Raw genomic sequence first — 15,924 nt, 5'->3', positions numbered from 1 at the left:
ACCAAGTCTGATTCCCAAAATCAGCTGTTTGCTCATTCCCATTGGATATGCGCGAGTATGACTTTCACTTTAAAGCTTTTCATTGGCTTTCGACCATGTCAGTTGGAGATGCGACTCCTGCGCGTTCTCCCCCGCATTTGGATGAATGGGCGGGTCTGTGATCACAGCTGGACCTCAAACGCAAACGATTAACCCCTAAAGTTCTGCTGAACCCACATGTTTTCTATTTGGTGTTGTATATTGACATGCAAATCGAAATACCTAATTGATTACATGGGTGTGACTTCTGCCACTCCGGTAACTGAGGGACAGTTTCCATTTGTATGGTCTAGACTTGGGCCTGGAGGAGACTGCTATGCATTTCAAATCAAATCTAATTGTATGGCTCACATACACATATTTAGCAAATGTTATTGCAGGTGTAGTGACATGTTTGATCCTGTTGACAGCCCTGTTTCTTGCAAGTCAGTGTAATTATTGAGTCAATGGTCAAGGTATTTGTTGAATTGGTGAGATATTGGTAAGCTGAGCATTATGGTGGGCAAATCTTTATTCTAGGGTTTGTTTTGATACTGTAATGACTATCCGGGCCTGATCTCTCTGTAACAAACAGCTATGTGTACTCAGGGGTGTTCTCCTCAGAGGAGCTCTCTGGCACATGTATAGCTCTATCTCTTCTATATGGCATTAGAAAACCAGAAACCCAAGATCCCAACACCACCAAGTCACAGTTTTATATATCCTATGTTCTTTGTCTTTGATCACCTCATAAACCAATTGCATGAATTACAACCAGGAGAGACAATATGCTACTGTGTCAACTATCTATATCGTGTTGCAGGCAGCGCGTCCTAAGAACAGCTTGTTCTAAATGTGGCCATTTTATTTTAGAAGCCTCGTAATGACACTGGCTGTGTGTCAATTTACGTATTATTTAACCTAACCTCTTGAAAGTCGGATAGTGTATCTGTTTCCCTTGCCAGGGACAGTACATTCTGGAAACAAGCGTAACAGGATCGCTGAAACACACACAATAGGAGAAACATGATCACTGGGTTCAACATAAGAGAAAGGCATTATGGCATACAGTATCGCTGCCTTTGTTGGTGAGCGAAACAAAAGGCTTAAAACAAAACAAACACAAACACACACTGTAGGTAAGTGTACCGTGCCTGTGATGTGTCTTTCCCACAACCTTACTCTCGTGGCTGTCATTCAAGCATAAGAAACTACATATACCAGCTCATTCATTCTAATGGTTCATGATTAACAGTTGTAACAGTTACAGTGAGGTCCAAGAGGTATTTGGACAGTGACACATTTGTTGTTGTATTGGCTCTGTAGCTGTTTGTGCTTCTGTATTTTTCTCACTCGTCGTTATTCACAATTCATTCAGAGCTATCCGTAATCATGGTAAAAACATATTCTATTCTTATTTACAATAAGAGTGACTCCAAAGTGACTCCAAAATGACACAATACATTATTTACCCATTCATTTCTATTGGTCACAAAAAAAAATGAAACAAAACCAAAACAAAGAGTAAATGCTTCCAACAAGTTTGTCGAGTCACAAGCTTGATGGAATCAATGCATGCTATGAATATGGGACAAAATGCTACACTTTTTACTACTTTAATATACATATAAGTGAATTTGTCCCAATACTTTTGGTCCCCTAAAATGGGGGGACTATGTACAAAAAGTGCTGTAATTTCTAAACGGTTCACCCAATATGGATGACTATACCCTCAAGCTGTCAGTCTGCAATTTAACTTCATAGTCATTGTATCATTTCAAATCAAAAGTGCTGGAGTACAGAGCCAAAACAACAACAAAAAATCTCACTTCCCCGATACTTTTGGAGCTCATTGTATATGTAGGAATCACAGTGAGGATTAAACCTGTATTCAATGGGGATTCGGGAAATGTGAGACTCCCCCCACATCTTCCTCTTCCATTGGAAACCGATGCCTTTGCATGTACCTGGATATACCAAAAATACAGAGACCCTGGCCTGCATGCAGCATCAGCATGGGTTTCTGTCCTCGGTGTTGATGTACGGGGTCGTGGTTATCCATTGGGAATAAGGTCAATATTGAACAACAGGAATCTGATTATGGGATCAAATTATTTTGCAAATGTGTGTAGTTCAGTCCTTGGGCTGTTCTTGTCTATTGATGTTCTGTATTATGTCATGTTTCATGTTTTATGTGGACTCGAGGAAGAGTAGCTGCTGCTTCAGCAAACGCTAATGGGGATCCTAATACAATACTAAACAGTCATCCACACCTGCACTGGCACCTGCAAAAAAATGTACTGAATAAAGGTATTTACCAAGGGTGAAAGGGTCCAACATTAGCATACATAGCTTTGGTGTAGAACACTACTGCCATCATGTGAGAGGTCAAATAATAACACACTTCAGAAAACAGACTGTAGGGACACAGACAGACAGACGGACGGACGGACGGACGGACGGACGGACGGACGGACGGACGGACGGACGGACGGACGGACGGACGGACGGACGGACAGACATACAACACAAGTACACTAATTGGATCACAGATGTCCATATAGATGTAGATCATCAAAACAAGAATCAAAATACAGAGAAAAAACAGGAAATCTCTTTTGCTTCCATGTTAAGTTTATTTTAAATATATAGTTATATAACTAATCATACTTAAACAAAGTCTGCTGGTTCCATGCAAAACATTTTTTTTTTATCAAAAAGATCAACATACTGTAGTTTTGTTTAGTAGAACCAGTGTGTAGAGTAGTATTGTGGCATGCTTTTTCCATACTGTAAGTTATACCAAAGTATCATCACTTCGAAGGATGAATGGACGTTTATTTCCTCCTACATGCAATTTTACAGAGTTGCACTCCTGCCTCTAGAGGAAGTTTCCAACAATCCTGGCCATGCTTACAAAACATCCTCCGATACCGTAGGCCCAGGGCAATGTTAAATCAAGTTAGTTGGGATGTTGGGTAGTTGTTGATGTACTAAAGGCATCTTCAGTTCACCTTGCTGCTCATCTCTTTCATAAGAGTGTAGACTACATGTTAGGCCAACAAAGAACAGAAACATAGGAACTCAACTATCAGGACAGCAGGACATTTTAAGAATGGGAGGGAAACAAACATTATGTCGGGGAAGAATCCCTTGCAAAGTTTAGGCCTTTCACAGCGTAATTCAGGATATAATAAACATACTGTTACACATCCCAAAGAGCATCAGGTCAATACCAGTGTCAGGCAACTCCTGATCAATGTCTAAAACTGCATGCAGTGAGATGCAGTCCCACAGACATGGAAGCAAAAGGGTGATCACTACTCAAACACAACACAACCTCAACACTTTCTAGTAAGTTAAAGTCCACAAAATCTAGTTTGTCTTTCACATTGGTTCTACAACCATTTATTAGGCAAAACTAAAACCAAATTATTTGAGTTTTCAGTGTTAACGCAGTGCAGTTACTGTTTGCATCCACATTGATAACCGTTAAGGTTTTACATTGTACTCATATGCAAAATGCTTTCTCAGTTACCTTCTCCTGAGTCAGAGGTGGACGAAAACTCTGAACCACACACACGCAAATGCCTGACTCTCTACAGTATTAGATTTAAAGAGACAGTCCGCAGTTGAAACATTAACAAAGCAGGCACCCCACAACTGTTTTGGTAAAAAGCTGAGGAATGGAGAAATGTAACTAACTTTCAAATTCATACAGGGCTATGGATACAAGGACTGATCATCCATGATATCAAAATGATGTTTTGAGTTTATACCATGTTTATATTTATATTTTTAACAAATATTGGAGTAAAACAAGCTTATATTTTGGGTTCTGATGGGGTACAACAGTTGAACTAAGCTCTTAAGGCATTTATAAGTTATATTCTTCAAGATACAATAGGTATATAGCTTTAATTTATAAGTAAAAAATAAATGTAGCAACTGCAGATTGCCTCTTTAAGTCATTGGAAATGCAGGACTACAAGCTCTCTAATCTAATGGACTCATGTCCATGCAAGCGTCCTGTTTTTATAGTATTATTTTTTAAACATAACCTTTAATTAACTAGGTAAGTTAGCTAAGAAGAAATTCTTATTTACAATGACGGTCTACACCGGCCAAACCTGGAAGACGCTGGGCCAATTGTGCGCCGCCCTATGTCCCATAGGGTCAATCACGGCCTGGATTCGAACCAGGGTGTCTGTAGTGACGCCTCTAGCACTGAGATGCAGTGCCTTAGAACGCTGCATCACTCGGGAGCCCAGTGTCTGACAGTGCATGTCCTGGCACCCTACTGTAGTTCAGAACAAACAGTCAATAAATAAAGTGTGAGTATTGGCTCATTTGTGGTTAACCCTTCAACATGTTTTCCAGGCAATGTCCACCAGTGTCTTGGTCCAACATCACACCATGACAATTTGAGAACCACCTTAAGTTTAAAGCTTGAGTAAATAAATTAGTTCCCTCAGAAAATATACACAAGAAAGCAAAGTAACTGTAAAACTGGTTGGCTTATCGACATACTATCCACTCTAGGTCATGGAGGCCTACTTCAAACAAAGATTTACAAATCAATACCCAACCCACAATCAACATATGATTCGAAAGAAACCTAAATGGTCCAAATTATTAACAAATATTGTCAACGCAAAAAATCCAAAACATAAAAGCAAAAAGCTATTTTATGACAATAAGCACTGAATTACTGCAGTTAGTTGAGCATTTGAAAATAAGTATTGGAAAACAAAACTATGTAAAGCACAGAATAAAGAAAAGCTTTATTACACCAAATGGAATGTGATCAGAAGGTCTGCAGGTGAAAAATCTAGTCGCAGAAATAAATTACTTAAACAGGCATAGTCCTTCGTTGAGTCAGACAAATATGGAACCCTCCATCCATCCTAACAAAGGACAACTATTCATTAGAGCACAAAGCATGGTAGCATCCCAAATGACACTATTCCCTAAATAGTACTATATAGGGAATAGGCTTCCATTTGGGATGCAACCAGTGATAGAATGGAGGGGGAGGGGGGGGGTTCTAGTGTTTGTCTTCTACTGAACTATGAGAGAAGAGGGCATTGATTGTATCAGTGCATTCAGCACATTATGACCAGAGTCACAGGCAACAGCACAGCATTCTGCTGCCTCTCAAAGGGGCCAGTGCAACAGAATTGGATCATCATCACATTTACAAAACAGTTTTTGAGTAAGTAGCATCTTGATAACATGGTAACTGCATTTATTTACAAAGAAAACAAAAATCAGTTGGTATATTGTAAATGACAAGAGCATCTTAATAGCCAGGCAACAGCCCTAAACCGAACCAACTGATTAGCAAGAACCATTGTTAGATCAATCATCCCCATTCCCCATGTTATTTTCTTGATCTGAAAAAGAGTCGAGTTTCTTGGTATTTCAACAAGCAGACATATTTAATTGGTCAGGCATGTTTTTAAATTTTTTTTAAGGTTCTCGTCTTTTTCCACTCCTCCCCGTGGCATGACGTGATCAGTCTGCCAAGACTCCTCCCCATGGCATGATGTGATCAGTCTGCCAAGCCTCCTCCCCATGGCATGATGTGATCAGTCTGCTGTGTGTTTGCTGTGTTTACTCTGTTTTGTACTCTTCCACGTGGGCCAGGACTTTCTTTCTCTGACGCATCATGTGGAAGTATAGCTGGGGAAACACTGGGGAAACACCGGGAGGACAACATAGTCAGATAAAAAAAACAAGTAACCATAGAATCATATGCAGAATTAAGTACAGACACCTTAAAACATATTTATGAGTTTTCACAACATTTAAAAAGCCCACATCTAGACAAGCAAGCACTAAGTGCAAGGTAGAGCATTAGAATTCACAGCGCAAAGCATCTTACAGTGAATTGTAATGCATTACTTCACACTTGGTGCTCGCTTGTCTAGATGTTTGCTTTTTGTAATTCATGAAATGAATCTCCCCTACATACTCAATCCAACACCTCACTGGTGTACTACTGAAATAGTAAATCAGTGATGTATTGTAGCGAGAATGAAGGGGAGATGCAATGTGGCGAGAGACAGAAAGAGAGACTTACGTGGAATGTAGGAGACCATAGTGAGGATGAGGAAGGTGTAGTAGTCGAAGGAGAAGTTGTACTTGTTAGGTAGAGTGACAGAGTAGAGACCTGTCTTCTGCACATAGGGCAGGGCTGCATAGATGGTCAGCAGCTCACCTGTCACTCCCATAGGATACAGCACTAGGAAGAATGTGTACCTGGAGATCGGATGGAAGGAGTACATTTCAATATGGACATGTACAATATCCAGATTGAAAGAGGCTGCAATATCACTACTGTAGCAAATTAATTCTGCTGACTTTCAATTCATGGTGACAGTGGTGGTGGCCCAGATCTTGTGCCGCATGTTGTTTGTGCAACTGCATATTCTAATAGGGACTGGGGAAGCATGTTCTGATAGAAAACTACTCCTCCCAGACGTGTTCATTTGTTGTCATGCCCAAGTTCAGACTCTTGTTTTCTCAGATTGCTTTCACAATATTCATTAAAAATATATATATTTAATATTTTGTCTATATCTTGCAGCTCCTCTACCTGTCATGTACCACAAACTGTCTTTATAAAGTCAACTGAAGGTGAAAAGAGTGAAGCACCACAACATTGGCTGACATTAGAAGAATCATCATCATTTGCTACCAGGCAACAAAAGGTCCTCCCCAATGAGTAGGCCTTTGTTGCCATGGTTGAGACCGAGAAAACACATTATGGATGGAGTGTCGTACACGCCCAGGTTTCTGTATATACATCCCCGTATAACTCTGTTATGAACATATACAGTGCCTTCAGAAAGTATTCATACCCCTTGATGTATTCCACATTTTTTTGTGTTACAGCTTGAATGCAAAATGTATGAAATATATATTTTTCACCCACAATACCCCATAATGACAAAGTGAAAACATGTTCTTGGAAAGTTCAGGCTGTAACACAACAAAATGTAGAATATGTCAGTATGACTACTTCCTGAAGGCACTATATAATGACAGCAGAAATGGCATAACGATTTTTTTAAAGGGATTAAAAACATTTTCTTTACTAGATATCTTATCATTTCTGACGTTTGGAAGACATTTGTTTGTCAACTTGTCTAGGCCTATAATAATTAGAAGGCAACTCTGTCATTACATGTTGCCCTGGAACAGGGTTACCCAAACCTCTCCTCGGGGCCCACCCAGACGTTTCACATTTTTGTTTTAACCCTAAACTGGCACACCTGATTTGATGGGTCAAAGCCTTGATAATTTGTCAAGACTAATTGAATCAGGTGTGCCAGTTTATGGTTAAAACTAAAAGGTGAATAATCTGGAGGGGCCCTAAAAGACTAAATAAAGCCTCACTCACCACAACAATGCCTTAAATCGATAGAATAAACGCATCAATAATCTAATTGAAATCAACAAAGTTCTCTCTCTTATGTCTGCTTATCTCACGGAGGACATTTAGGGACCGGGGAGAAAATGCAATAATCTGAAACAGCTAAAAGATTTTCAGTGGAAGATTTCCAAATGACATCAGTTTGACCGGTTATAAGGATATGAAACAATCCAACACGTTCCTGATAATATTTCAGTTCGTATTAGATGCATATTTTATGTGCTGTGAGTTTTATGTTGCAGAAAAGATAGGCCGTTTCCACGTGTTTCTTAACTGCTCAGAGTCACATTCTGTCACGATGCTCACACCCCTACTTCCACCGTCTCGGAATGACAGAGACTCTAGTGTAAAGCATCAAAGAACTTCCCCATCGTTAATACCAATCGACATGGCGGTAGGTCTCATACATTGTGTTACGTTCTGTCCATCGTTCGTTTGTGTTTTCCTTGTTTTAGTGTTGGTCAGGACATGAGCTGGGTGGGCATTCTGTTGTATGTCTGGTTTGTCTATTTCTATGTTTGGCCTGATATGGTTCTCAATCAGAGGCAGGTGTTAGTCAGTGTCTCTGATTGGGAACCATATTTAGGTAGCCTGTTTTGTGTTGGGTTTTATGGGTGATTGTTACGGTCTCTGTGTTTTGCACCAGATAGGGCCTTTTTTGGTTTTCCACGTTTATTGTTTTGTAGTGTTCATGTTTATCCGTTTTTATTAAACATGAGTCAATATAACCACGCTGTGTTTTGGTCCTCCTCTACTTCACCACAGGAAAACCCTGACACATTGACAGTGAATAAAGACGGCTGTGTACAGTATTTAAACCCACACATTAAATAATCAGGTGAGCATTACATAAAATTGTACAGGTAAAATGTCAGCCTTCCGCATCCTGCTGTGGAAGGTGATAGAGCTACAGCTGTGTTCGTCAGACCATGACACAATTTTTTAAAAATGGGGTTAAATAGGTGCCCCCCCCCCAAAAAAAAAAAAATATATATATATATATTACACACACTGCTCATAAAAATTAAGGGAACACTAAAATAACACATCCTAGATCTATCTAGAAATATTCTTATTAAATACTTTTTTCTTTACATAGTTGAATTTGCTGACAACAAAAATCACGCAAAAATGATCAATGGAAATCAAACTTATCAACCCATGGGTCTGGATTTGGAGTCACACTCAAAATTAAAGTGGAAAAACTACAGGCTGATCCAACTTTGATGTAATGTCCTTAAAACAAGTCAAAATGAGGCTCAGTAGTGTGTGTGGCCTCCACGTGCCTGTATGACCTCCCTACAACGCCTGGGCATGCTCCTGATGAGGTGGTGGATGTTCTCCTGAGGGATCTCCACCCAGACCTGGACTGAAGCAAGACATGATGTCCCAGATGTGCTCAATTGGATTCAGGTCTGGGGAACGGGCAGGCCAGTCCATAGCATCAATGCCTTCCTCTTGCAGGAACTGGTGACACACTCCAGCCACATGAGGTCTAGCATTGTCTTGCATTAGGAGGAACCCAGGGCCAACCGCACCAGCATATGGTCTCACAAGGGGTCTGAGGATCTCATCTCGGTACCTAATGGCAGTCAGGCTACCTCTGGCGAGCACATGGAGGGCTGTGCGGCCCCCCAAAGAAATGCCACCCCACACCATGACTGACCCACCGCCAAACCGATCATGCTGGAGGATGTTGCAGGCAGCAGAACGTTCTCCACGGCGTCTCCAGACTCTGTCACGTCTGTCACATGTGCTCAGTGTGAACCTGCTTTCATCTGTGAAGAGCACAGGGCGCCAGTGGCGAATTTGCCAATCTTGGTGTTCTCTGGCAAATGCCAAACGTCCTGCACGGTGTTGGGCTGTAAGCACAACCCCCACCTGTGGATGTCGGGCCCTCATACCACCCTCGTGGAGTCTATTTCTGACCGTTTGAGCAGACTCATGCACATTTGTGGCCTGCTGGAGATCATTTTGCAGGGCTCTGGCAGTGCACGTCCTGCGCCTACTTGCACAAAGGCGGAGGTAGCGGTCCTGCTGCTGGGTTGTTGCCCTCCTACGGCCTCCTCCACGTCTCCTGATGTACTGGCCTGTCTCCTGGTAGTGCCTCCATGCTCTGGACACTACGCTGACAGACACAGCAAACCTTCTTGCCACAGCTCACATTGATGTGCCATCCTGGATGAGCTGCACTACCTGAGCCACTTGTGTGGGTTGTAGACTCCGTTTCATGCTACCACTAGAGTGAAAGCACCGCCAGCATTCAAAAGTGACCAAAACGTCAGCCAGGAAGCATAGGAACTGAGAAGTGGTCTGTGGTCACCACCTGCAGAACCAATCATTTATTGGGGGTGTCTTGCCAATTGCCTATAATTTCCACCTGTTGTCTATTCCATTTGCACAACAGCATGTGAAATTTATTGTAAATCTGTGTTGCTTCCTAAGTGAACAGTTTGATTTCACAGAAGTGTGATTGACTTGGAGTTACATTGTGTTGTTTAAGTGTTCCCTTTATTTTTTGAGCAGTGTACACACACACACACACACACACACACACACACACACACACACACACACACACGTATATGTATATACACATGTACAGTGGGGCAAAAAAGTATTTAGTCAGCCACCAATTTTGCAAGTTCTCCCACTTAAAAAGATGAGAGAGGCCTGTAATTTCCATCATAGGTACACTTCAACTATGACAGAAAAAATGAGAAAAAAAAATCCAGAAAAATCACATTGTAGGATTTTTAATGAATTTATTTACATATTATGGTGGAAAATAAGTATTTGGTCACCTACAAACAAGCAAGATGTCTGGCTCTCAAAGACCTGTAACTTATTCTTTAAGAGGCTCCTCTGTCCTCCACTCGTTACCTGTATTAATGGCACCTGTTTGAACTTGTTATCAGTATAAAAGACACCTGTCCACAACCTCAAACAGTCACACTCCAAACTCCACTATGGCCAAGACCAAAGAGCTGTCAAAGGACACCAGTAACAAAATTGTAGACCTGCACCAGGCTGGGAAGACTGAATCTGCAATAGTTAAGCAGTTTGGTTTGAAGAAATCAACTGTGGGAGCAATTATTAGGAAATAGAAGACATACAAGACCACTGATAATCTCCCTCGATCTGGGGCTCCATGCAAGATCTAACCCCGTGGGGTCAAAATGATCACAAGAACGGTGAGCAAAAATCCCAGAACCACACGGGGGGACCTAGTGAATGACCTGCAGAGAGCTGGGACCAAAGTAACAAAGCCTACCATCAGCAAGGGCATTGAAGATGAAACGTGGCTGGGTCTTTCAGCATGACAATGATCCCAAACACACCGCCCGGGCAACGAAGGAGTGGCTTCGTAAGAAGCATTTCAATGTCCCGGAGTGGCCTAGCCAGTCTCCAGATCTCAACCCCATAGAAAATCTTTGGAGGGAGTTGAAAGTCTGTGTTGCCCACCAACAGCCCCAAAACATCACTGCTCTAGAGAAGATCTGCATGGAGGAATGGGCCAAAATACCAGCAACAGTGTGTGAAAACCTTGTGAAGAATTACAGAAAATGTTTGACCTCTGACATTGCCAAAAAAGGGTATATAACAAAGTATTGAGATAAACTTTTGTTCTTGACCAAATACTTATTTTCCACCATAATTTGCAAATAAATTCATTAAAATATCCTACAATGTGATTTTCTGGATTTTTTCCCTAATTTTTTCTGTCATAGTTGAAGTGTACCTACGATAAAAATTACAGGCCTCTCTCATCTTTTTAAGTGGGAGAACTTGCACAATTGGTGGCTGACTAAATACTTTTTTCCCCACTGTATATACAGTACCAGTCAAAAGTATGGCCCATAGAAACACATTAAATAACATTAATAAATAATAAATCATAAGGAATAAGGTTTTGAAGTGTCTGTCCTGTAGCTATAACTCCCTTTTTGAATTTAACACACAAAGTAATTCTACAGCACTTCTTTCCAATGTGAAGTGAGTGCCTCTCTCATTCAGTTGGCCAACAGGCGGAGCGGGAGCTTTTCTTACCGTGCCCATTTGATGAGGTAGGGCAGGTGGTTGAGCAGACTGAAGGTGTAGAAGGAGTAGCGGATGATCTCTGTAATGGTCCAGGCCGATACGAAGAGCAGGACACTGTCTTCACTCTGGACCTGGGATCAGACAGGACAAACAGACAGGGGTGAGACTGGGCAGACAATTCAAAGCTAGCATGCAATAGCTTGTAGTAGATTCATTCAACTGGAAGACCGAGGGGTTATAGCAGAACCGTGCAGTTTGTTGCACCAACTATACTACGCTGTAACTCTGCATGTCATGGGAGAGAGAGAATTGTAAACACAAGATTTTAAAGCAAAAGTCAGTCTCTGTAGATTAACATAGTTGCAAATACTCAAACACACATATGCAGTAGAGCGTTTCAGACCTTACAAACATGTTAGTGTTATTCACCCTATTGGCTTCAAGCATGTTCACTATTTCAGGCTCACAGACCTTAAGGCATCAGCAAGTCTCTTTCTTTGGGATGAAGACAACATCTAGGGGCATTGATCCCCTGAAACCATGACCACATATTATAACGTTTGAATATTTCTTACTGTCTCACTCCGTAATATTTTAGCTTTCAAATTCACAGTGCCGATTCATCCTGATATTCCAACAGATCAAACAAACTACATTTATCTGGAAAATAAATGGCTAGTTCCATAATTGGTGAATGGGGGGCTGAATGATTAGATGAAGAAGAGATGTACCTCTCGGATGCTGTGAGTCACAGCCCAGGTGAGGAAGACCCGAGACAACACCTGGAACCCTGTTAGAACCACAGAGGATGGAACGATCCCTGGAGCAGGAGAACACAGCATGATCATCACATTAGACAATATGTACTTTATCACCTCAAAATACAGCTTTACCACTTCACAACAGTGATACTGAGCAAAATACATGATGAGAAGAAAGGAGAAGACATCATATTTTAAATTTGTGCAAAAGTATGTCAAGTGTTGGACTATTAATTTGTAAACAGCACATAAAAGCTGATATAAGATAGCAAAAAATATAGCACACCAATTCCAGTTACAAAATTCATTGTATTACACTGACTAAACTGTGGGCTACATGTGTGTAGTGTCTAGAGGGCAGCACATGTCCAGACAGAGACAGACAGCTGCAATAATGAAGGTAAGGGTTAGCCTCAAATCCCAGATAATTAGTGGACTGTGAACCGGGAGTGCAATGAACACAATGGAGCAGGGACATGCTCGTTATCACATTAGTACCATCAGTCCAGGCTTATCTTAGCAGCCTGGAAAGGCTATCTCTATCTGAGGCAAAGGCTCTCAGTAGGGCTTATGTCCACATGACCGGTAGAGACTACACAACTTTGACCATGAGAAGAGGGAGGAACGTCAACTTACCCACTGCACAGTGCAATATCTGAACAGAAATAAAAATAAAAACACTCAGCATAAATACAGTCACACCATATGGTCAGTGTAAATACAATTAATTGCATAAAGTATCTCCACACAGATTGTCAGTACATGAGTTTGAGACTAATTGACTTTTTTTTAATGTATGCAATTATAAACTCTGATCTCACAGCTGATTCATATTGCTCTTTAGTGAATCAAGGTTAAATATGGCAATAAGATGTAGTCTGTCAATCCTATGATAGTGGATATGTACACCAAGACAGTTAATTTTACTAGTCAAGGACTAGATAAAAGCCAGTGCACTAGTCAAAACATAATCACTGGAAATGCCCCGTGTTTAAAGATGTTTTTATGAATGAGGGAGTTGGAATAAGAGCAACATGTAGACTGAGCTTGGGTTCCACTAGACCTAATCCCTTCCCTCTGTGTTACAGTGTGGCTGGAGAGGATCACAGTAACACCCTGCTAGGCCTCTGTGCTGTCTGTAAGTAGCACAGAGGTGGGAGCGGGGGAAGGCCAAGGCCAGTCATTGTGGAGGAGTTTCTATTTAAAAATACATCAGTGCTATGTGCTTGAACATTCCTGCCATTAAGTTGTATTTATACAGTAGGGGACTTACCAAATGCACCACACACAGAGAGCGATAAGGGGCTGTCCTGTTAAGTGCTCTGAATAAAAGCCCAGATTTTGTTCAGTGGGGAGAAACCATTTTGTAAGGAAGTGACATTAAGGGGTCTCTACCTGAACTTGTCAAATAAGAAAAAGTATACAGATTTCCATTTTCTGTTGCATAATATTTTACTAGTGTACCTAATGAACATGACCCAGGTCTGACCCTGAGGCCCTACAACAGAGACTTGGCCTACATCCACTCACCTCTAAGAGTGCACCGGTCTGGAAAAACTTCAGGGGTTTCTCTATAGAGAAGTACAGGCCGTGGTAGCTGCCTCTGACAAGGTAGGCCCGCACTAGGCCCACAGCAATGACCAGCCAGCTGGAAGAACACACACATTTCATGTTTATTTCAGTTATTTAGCCAGGATAGTCTACTCAGTAACAACTGCAACTATTTTCCAAGGAGTTCTGGGTGGAAATACATTTCTGGTATCAAATAATAGCCTCAGTTTACTCTTAGAGGACAGGGTAAAGCAAAACAATCCAGCCACACAGAACGTAGGCCTAATACATAGATGGAAGCGGCATCTGCACAGTCATATTCTTGAATAGTCATGATTGGTAGGAGTGACAGGTTTTGAACGTGATAGATATTAATCTACTAAAGTTAGTAATAGAAACTGAGCAGGCTATATAGCCCCTGAAAAGGCACGGTGTAGCCGTTGTAGCTGGTACTCAATAAACAGAACAAGTATCACAGATGGAAAATATCACCTCACCAGACAGGAACGTCACCGAACTTGTTAGGACAGGAGCACATCCAGCATTTTGCACTTGTGCAATTTCTTTCACAACAACTTGTAATCATAATGCTGAGTGAAATCAGAAATACTGTCATAACTTTTTTTGCCAAAACAACTATTTATAGTAAAAATAAAAACTAACAAATGGTGGTTGCAAAACTACATGCAGTACGTGTAACGGATACGCATAAAGAACAATAGCTATTACTGTACATAATTGCATCCTTTTAAAAATTATATATATTTACATACAGTACCAGTCAAAAGTTTGGACAAACCAACTCATTCAAGGGTTTTTCTTTATGTTTACTATTTTCTACATTGCAGAATAGTGAAGACATCAAAACCATGAAATCACACATATGGGATAATGTAGTAACCAATAAAGTTAAAGAAATCAAAATATATTTGAGATTCTTCAAAAGTAGCCACATTTTGCCTTGATGACAGCTTTGCACACACTTGGCATTCCAAGAGTGTGCAAAGCTGTCGTCACACGCTTGCCATTCTCTTGAGAGAATGCCAATATATTTCAATTTGTTTAACACTTTTTGGGTTACTACATGATTCCATGTGTTATTTCATAGTTGTGATGTCTTCACTATTATTCTGCAATGTTATTTCATAGTTGTAATGTCTTCACTATTATTCTGCAATGTAGAAAACAGTAAAAAATAAAGGAAAACCCTTGAATGAGTAGGTTTGTCCAAACTTTTGACTGATTATTTACGCGATTACAGTTGCAACTCTAGGCAACATTAGCTAATTGCGGTGTTTTGTGGGCGCGCACTAGAACTAACTGTAACCAAAGACAGACAATTGATAAATTTCCGATGGAGGCTGTTAAAAAGTAACAACACATTAGTTCTGTGTTTGACTGAAATGATACGCTGCAATGTCGCTGAAGGCAGCACAATGAAACGAGTTATCGACAACGTGTCGCCAGCGAAGCAGAGTTGTTCACATGGGAATGATTTAATCATTTGCCTATCATTATTTCCAAAATACAAGCATTATTGAGCAAAATGGCCAGTAAAAAAAGTATCAGAATTGTGTACATACCCAGCTGTCATAACCACGTTATATATAACCAGATACGCCGTAGCCAGGGCACCCGGTCCCCTCTTTTTCTTCGGGTCCACATCACTGTGAGCCGTCTTCGTGGTCCCCATAGCAGGTGCTGACATGACTGAACCCCACTTGGCGCTGCCCGATTAGTGTGCCAGATGCTTAGAAAATAGCAATCAGGCAGAGCTACTCTTCCAATCAGTCCACCAAATCAAGAAATGCAAGGCGTAAACTGGGCCTGCGCAATATTTTACGGGACCAGCAGCCCGCGCCCCCTACCGAAACATCACCATAAACAGTTTACTTTAGCTTAGTGATTGCTTTTGAGTTGTTAATGCCGTAGATTTGTATGGGTTTTTGGCACAAAACAAACAAAATACTGTGCGTATCGGATAGCCCATATTTCGAATTACAACAAATCATAAATATCGTTATGGTCCTATATGTACCACTGTTGCTGCATGTTGTTCTTTATGTGTGGTAATGTACGTAATGTTTTTTCGAACCATTCCATTTTTATTAT

At 40.9% G+C, this 15,924-nt stretch overlaps 1 protein-coding gene across 1 annotated transcript; it reads right to left on the bottom strand.

The window, feature by feature from the left end:
- Positions 1-4,778: 4,778 nt before the first annotated feature.
- On the bottom strand, positions 4,779-15,893 carry LOC124043988 (very-long-chain (3R)-3-hydroxyacyl-CoA dehydratase 2-like). Its single transcript, XM_046363222.1, has 7 exons — positions 15,396-15,893; positions 13,792-13,909; positions 12,898-12,916; positions 12,232-12,320; positions 11,510-11,631; positions 6,104-6,282; positions 4,779-5,714 (listed from the first exon to the last, which is right to left on the bottom strand). Exons 1-7 carry the CDS (start codon positions 15,518-15,520, stop codon positions 5,635-5,637), a joined length of 732 nt encoding a protein of 243 aa, XP_046219178.1. The 5' UTR covers positions 15,521-15,893; the 3' UTR covers positions 4,779-5,634.
- Between the last annotated feature and the right edge of the window lie 31 nt (positions 15,894-15,924).

This window comes from Oncorhynchus gorbuscha, linkage group LG09, assembly GCF_021184085.1.
Source record: "Oncorhynchus gorbuscha isolate QuinsamMale2020 ecotype Even-year linkage group LG09, OgorEven_v1.0, whole genome shotgun sequence".
NCBI classification, from domain to species: domain Eukaryota; kingdom Metazoa; phylum Chordata; class Actinopteri; order Salmoniformes; family Salmonidae; genus Oncorhynchus; species Oncorhynchus gorbuscha.
The sequence above is the reverse complement of the archived record's forward strand: the minus strand, read 5'-3'. Positions and strand labels throughout refer to the sequence as shown.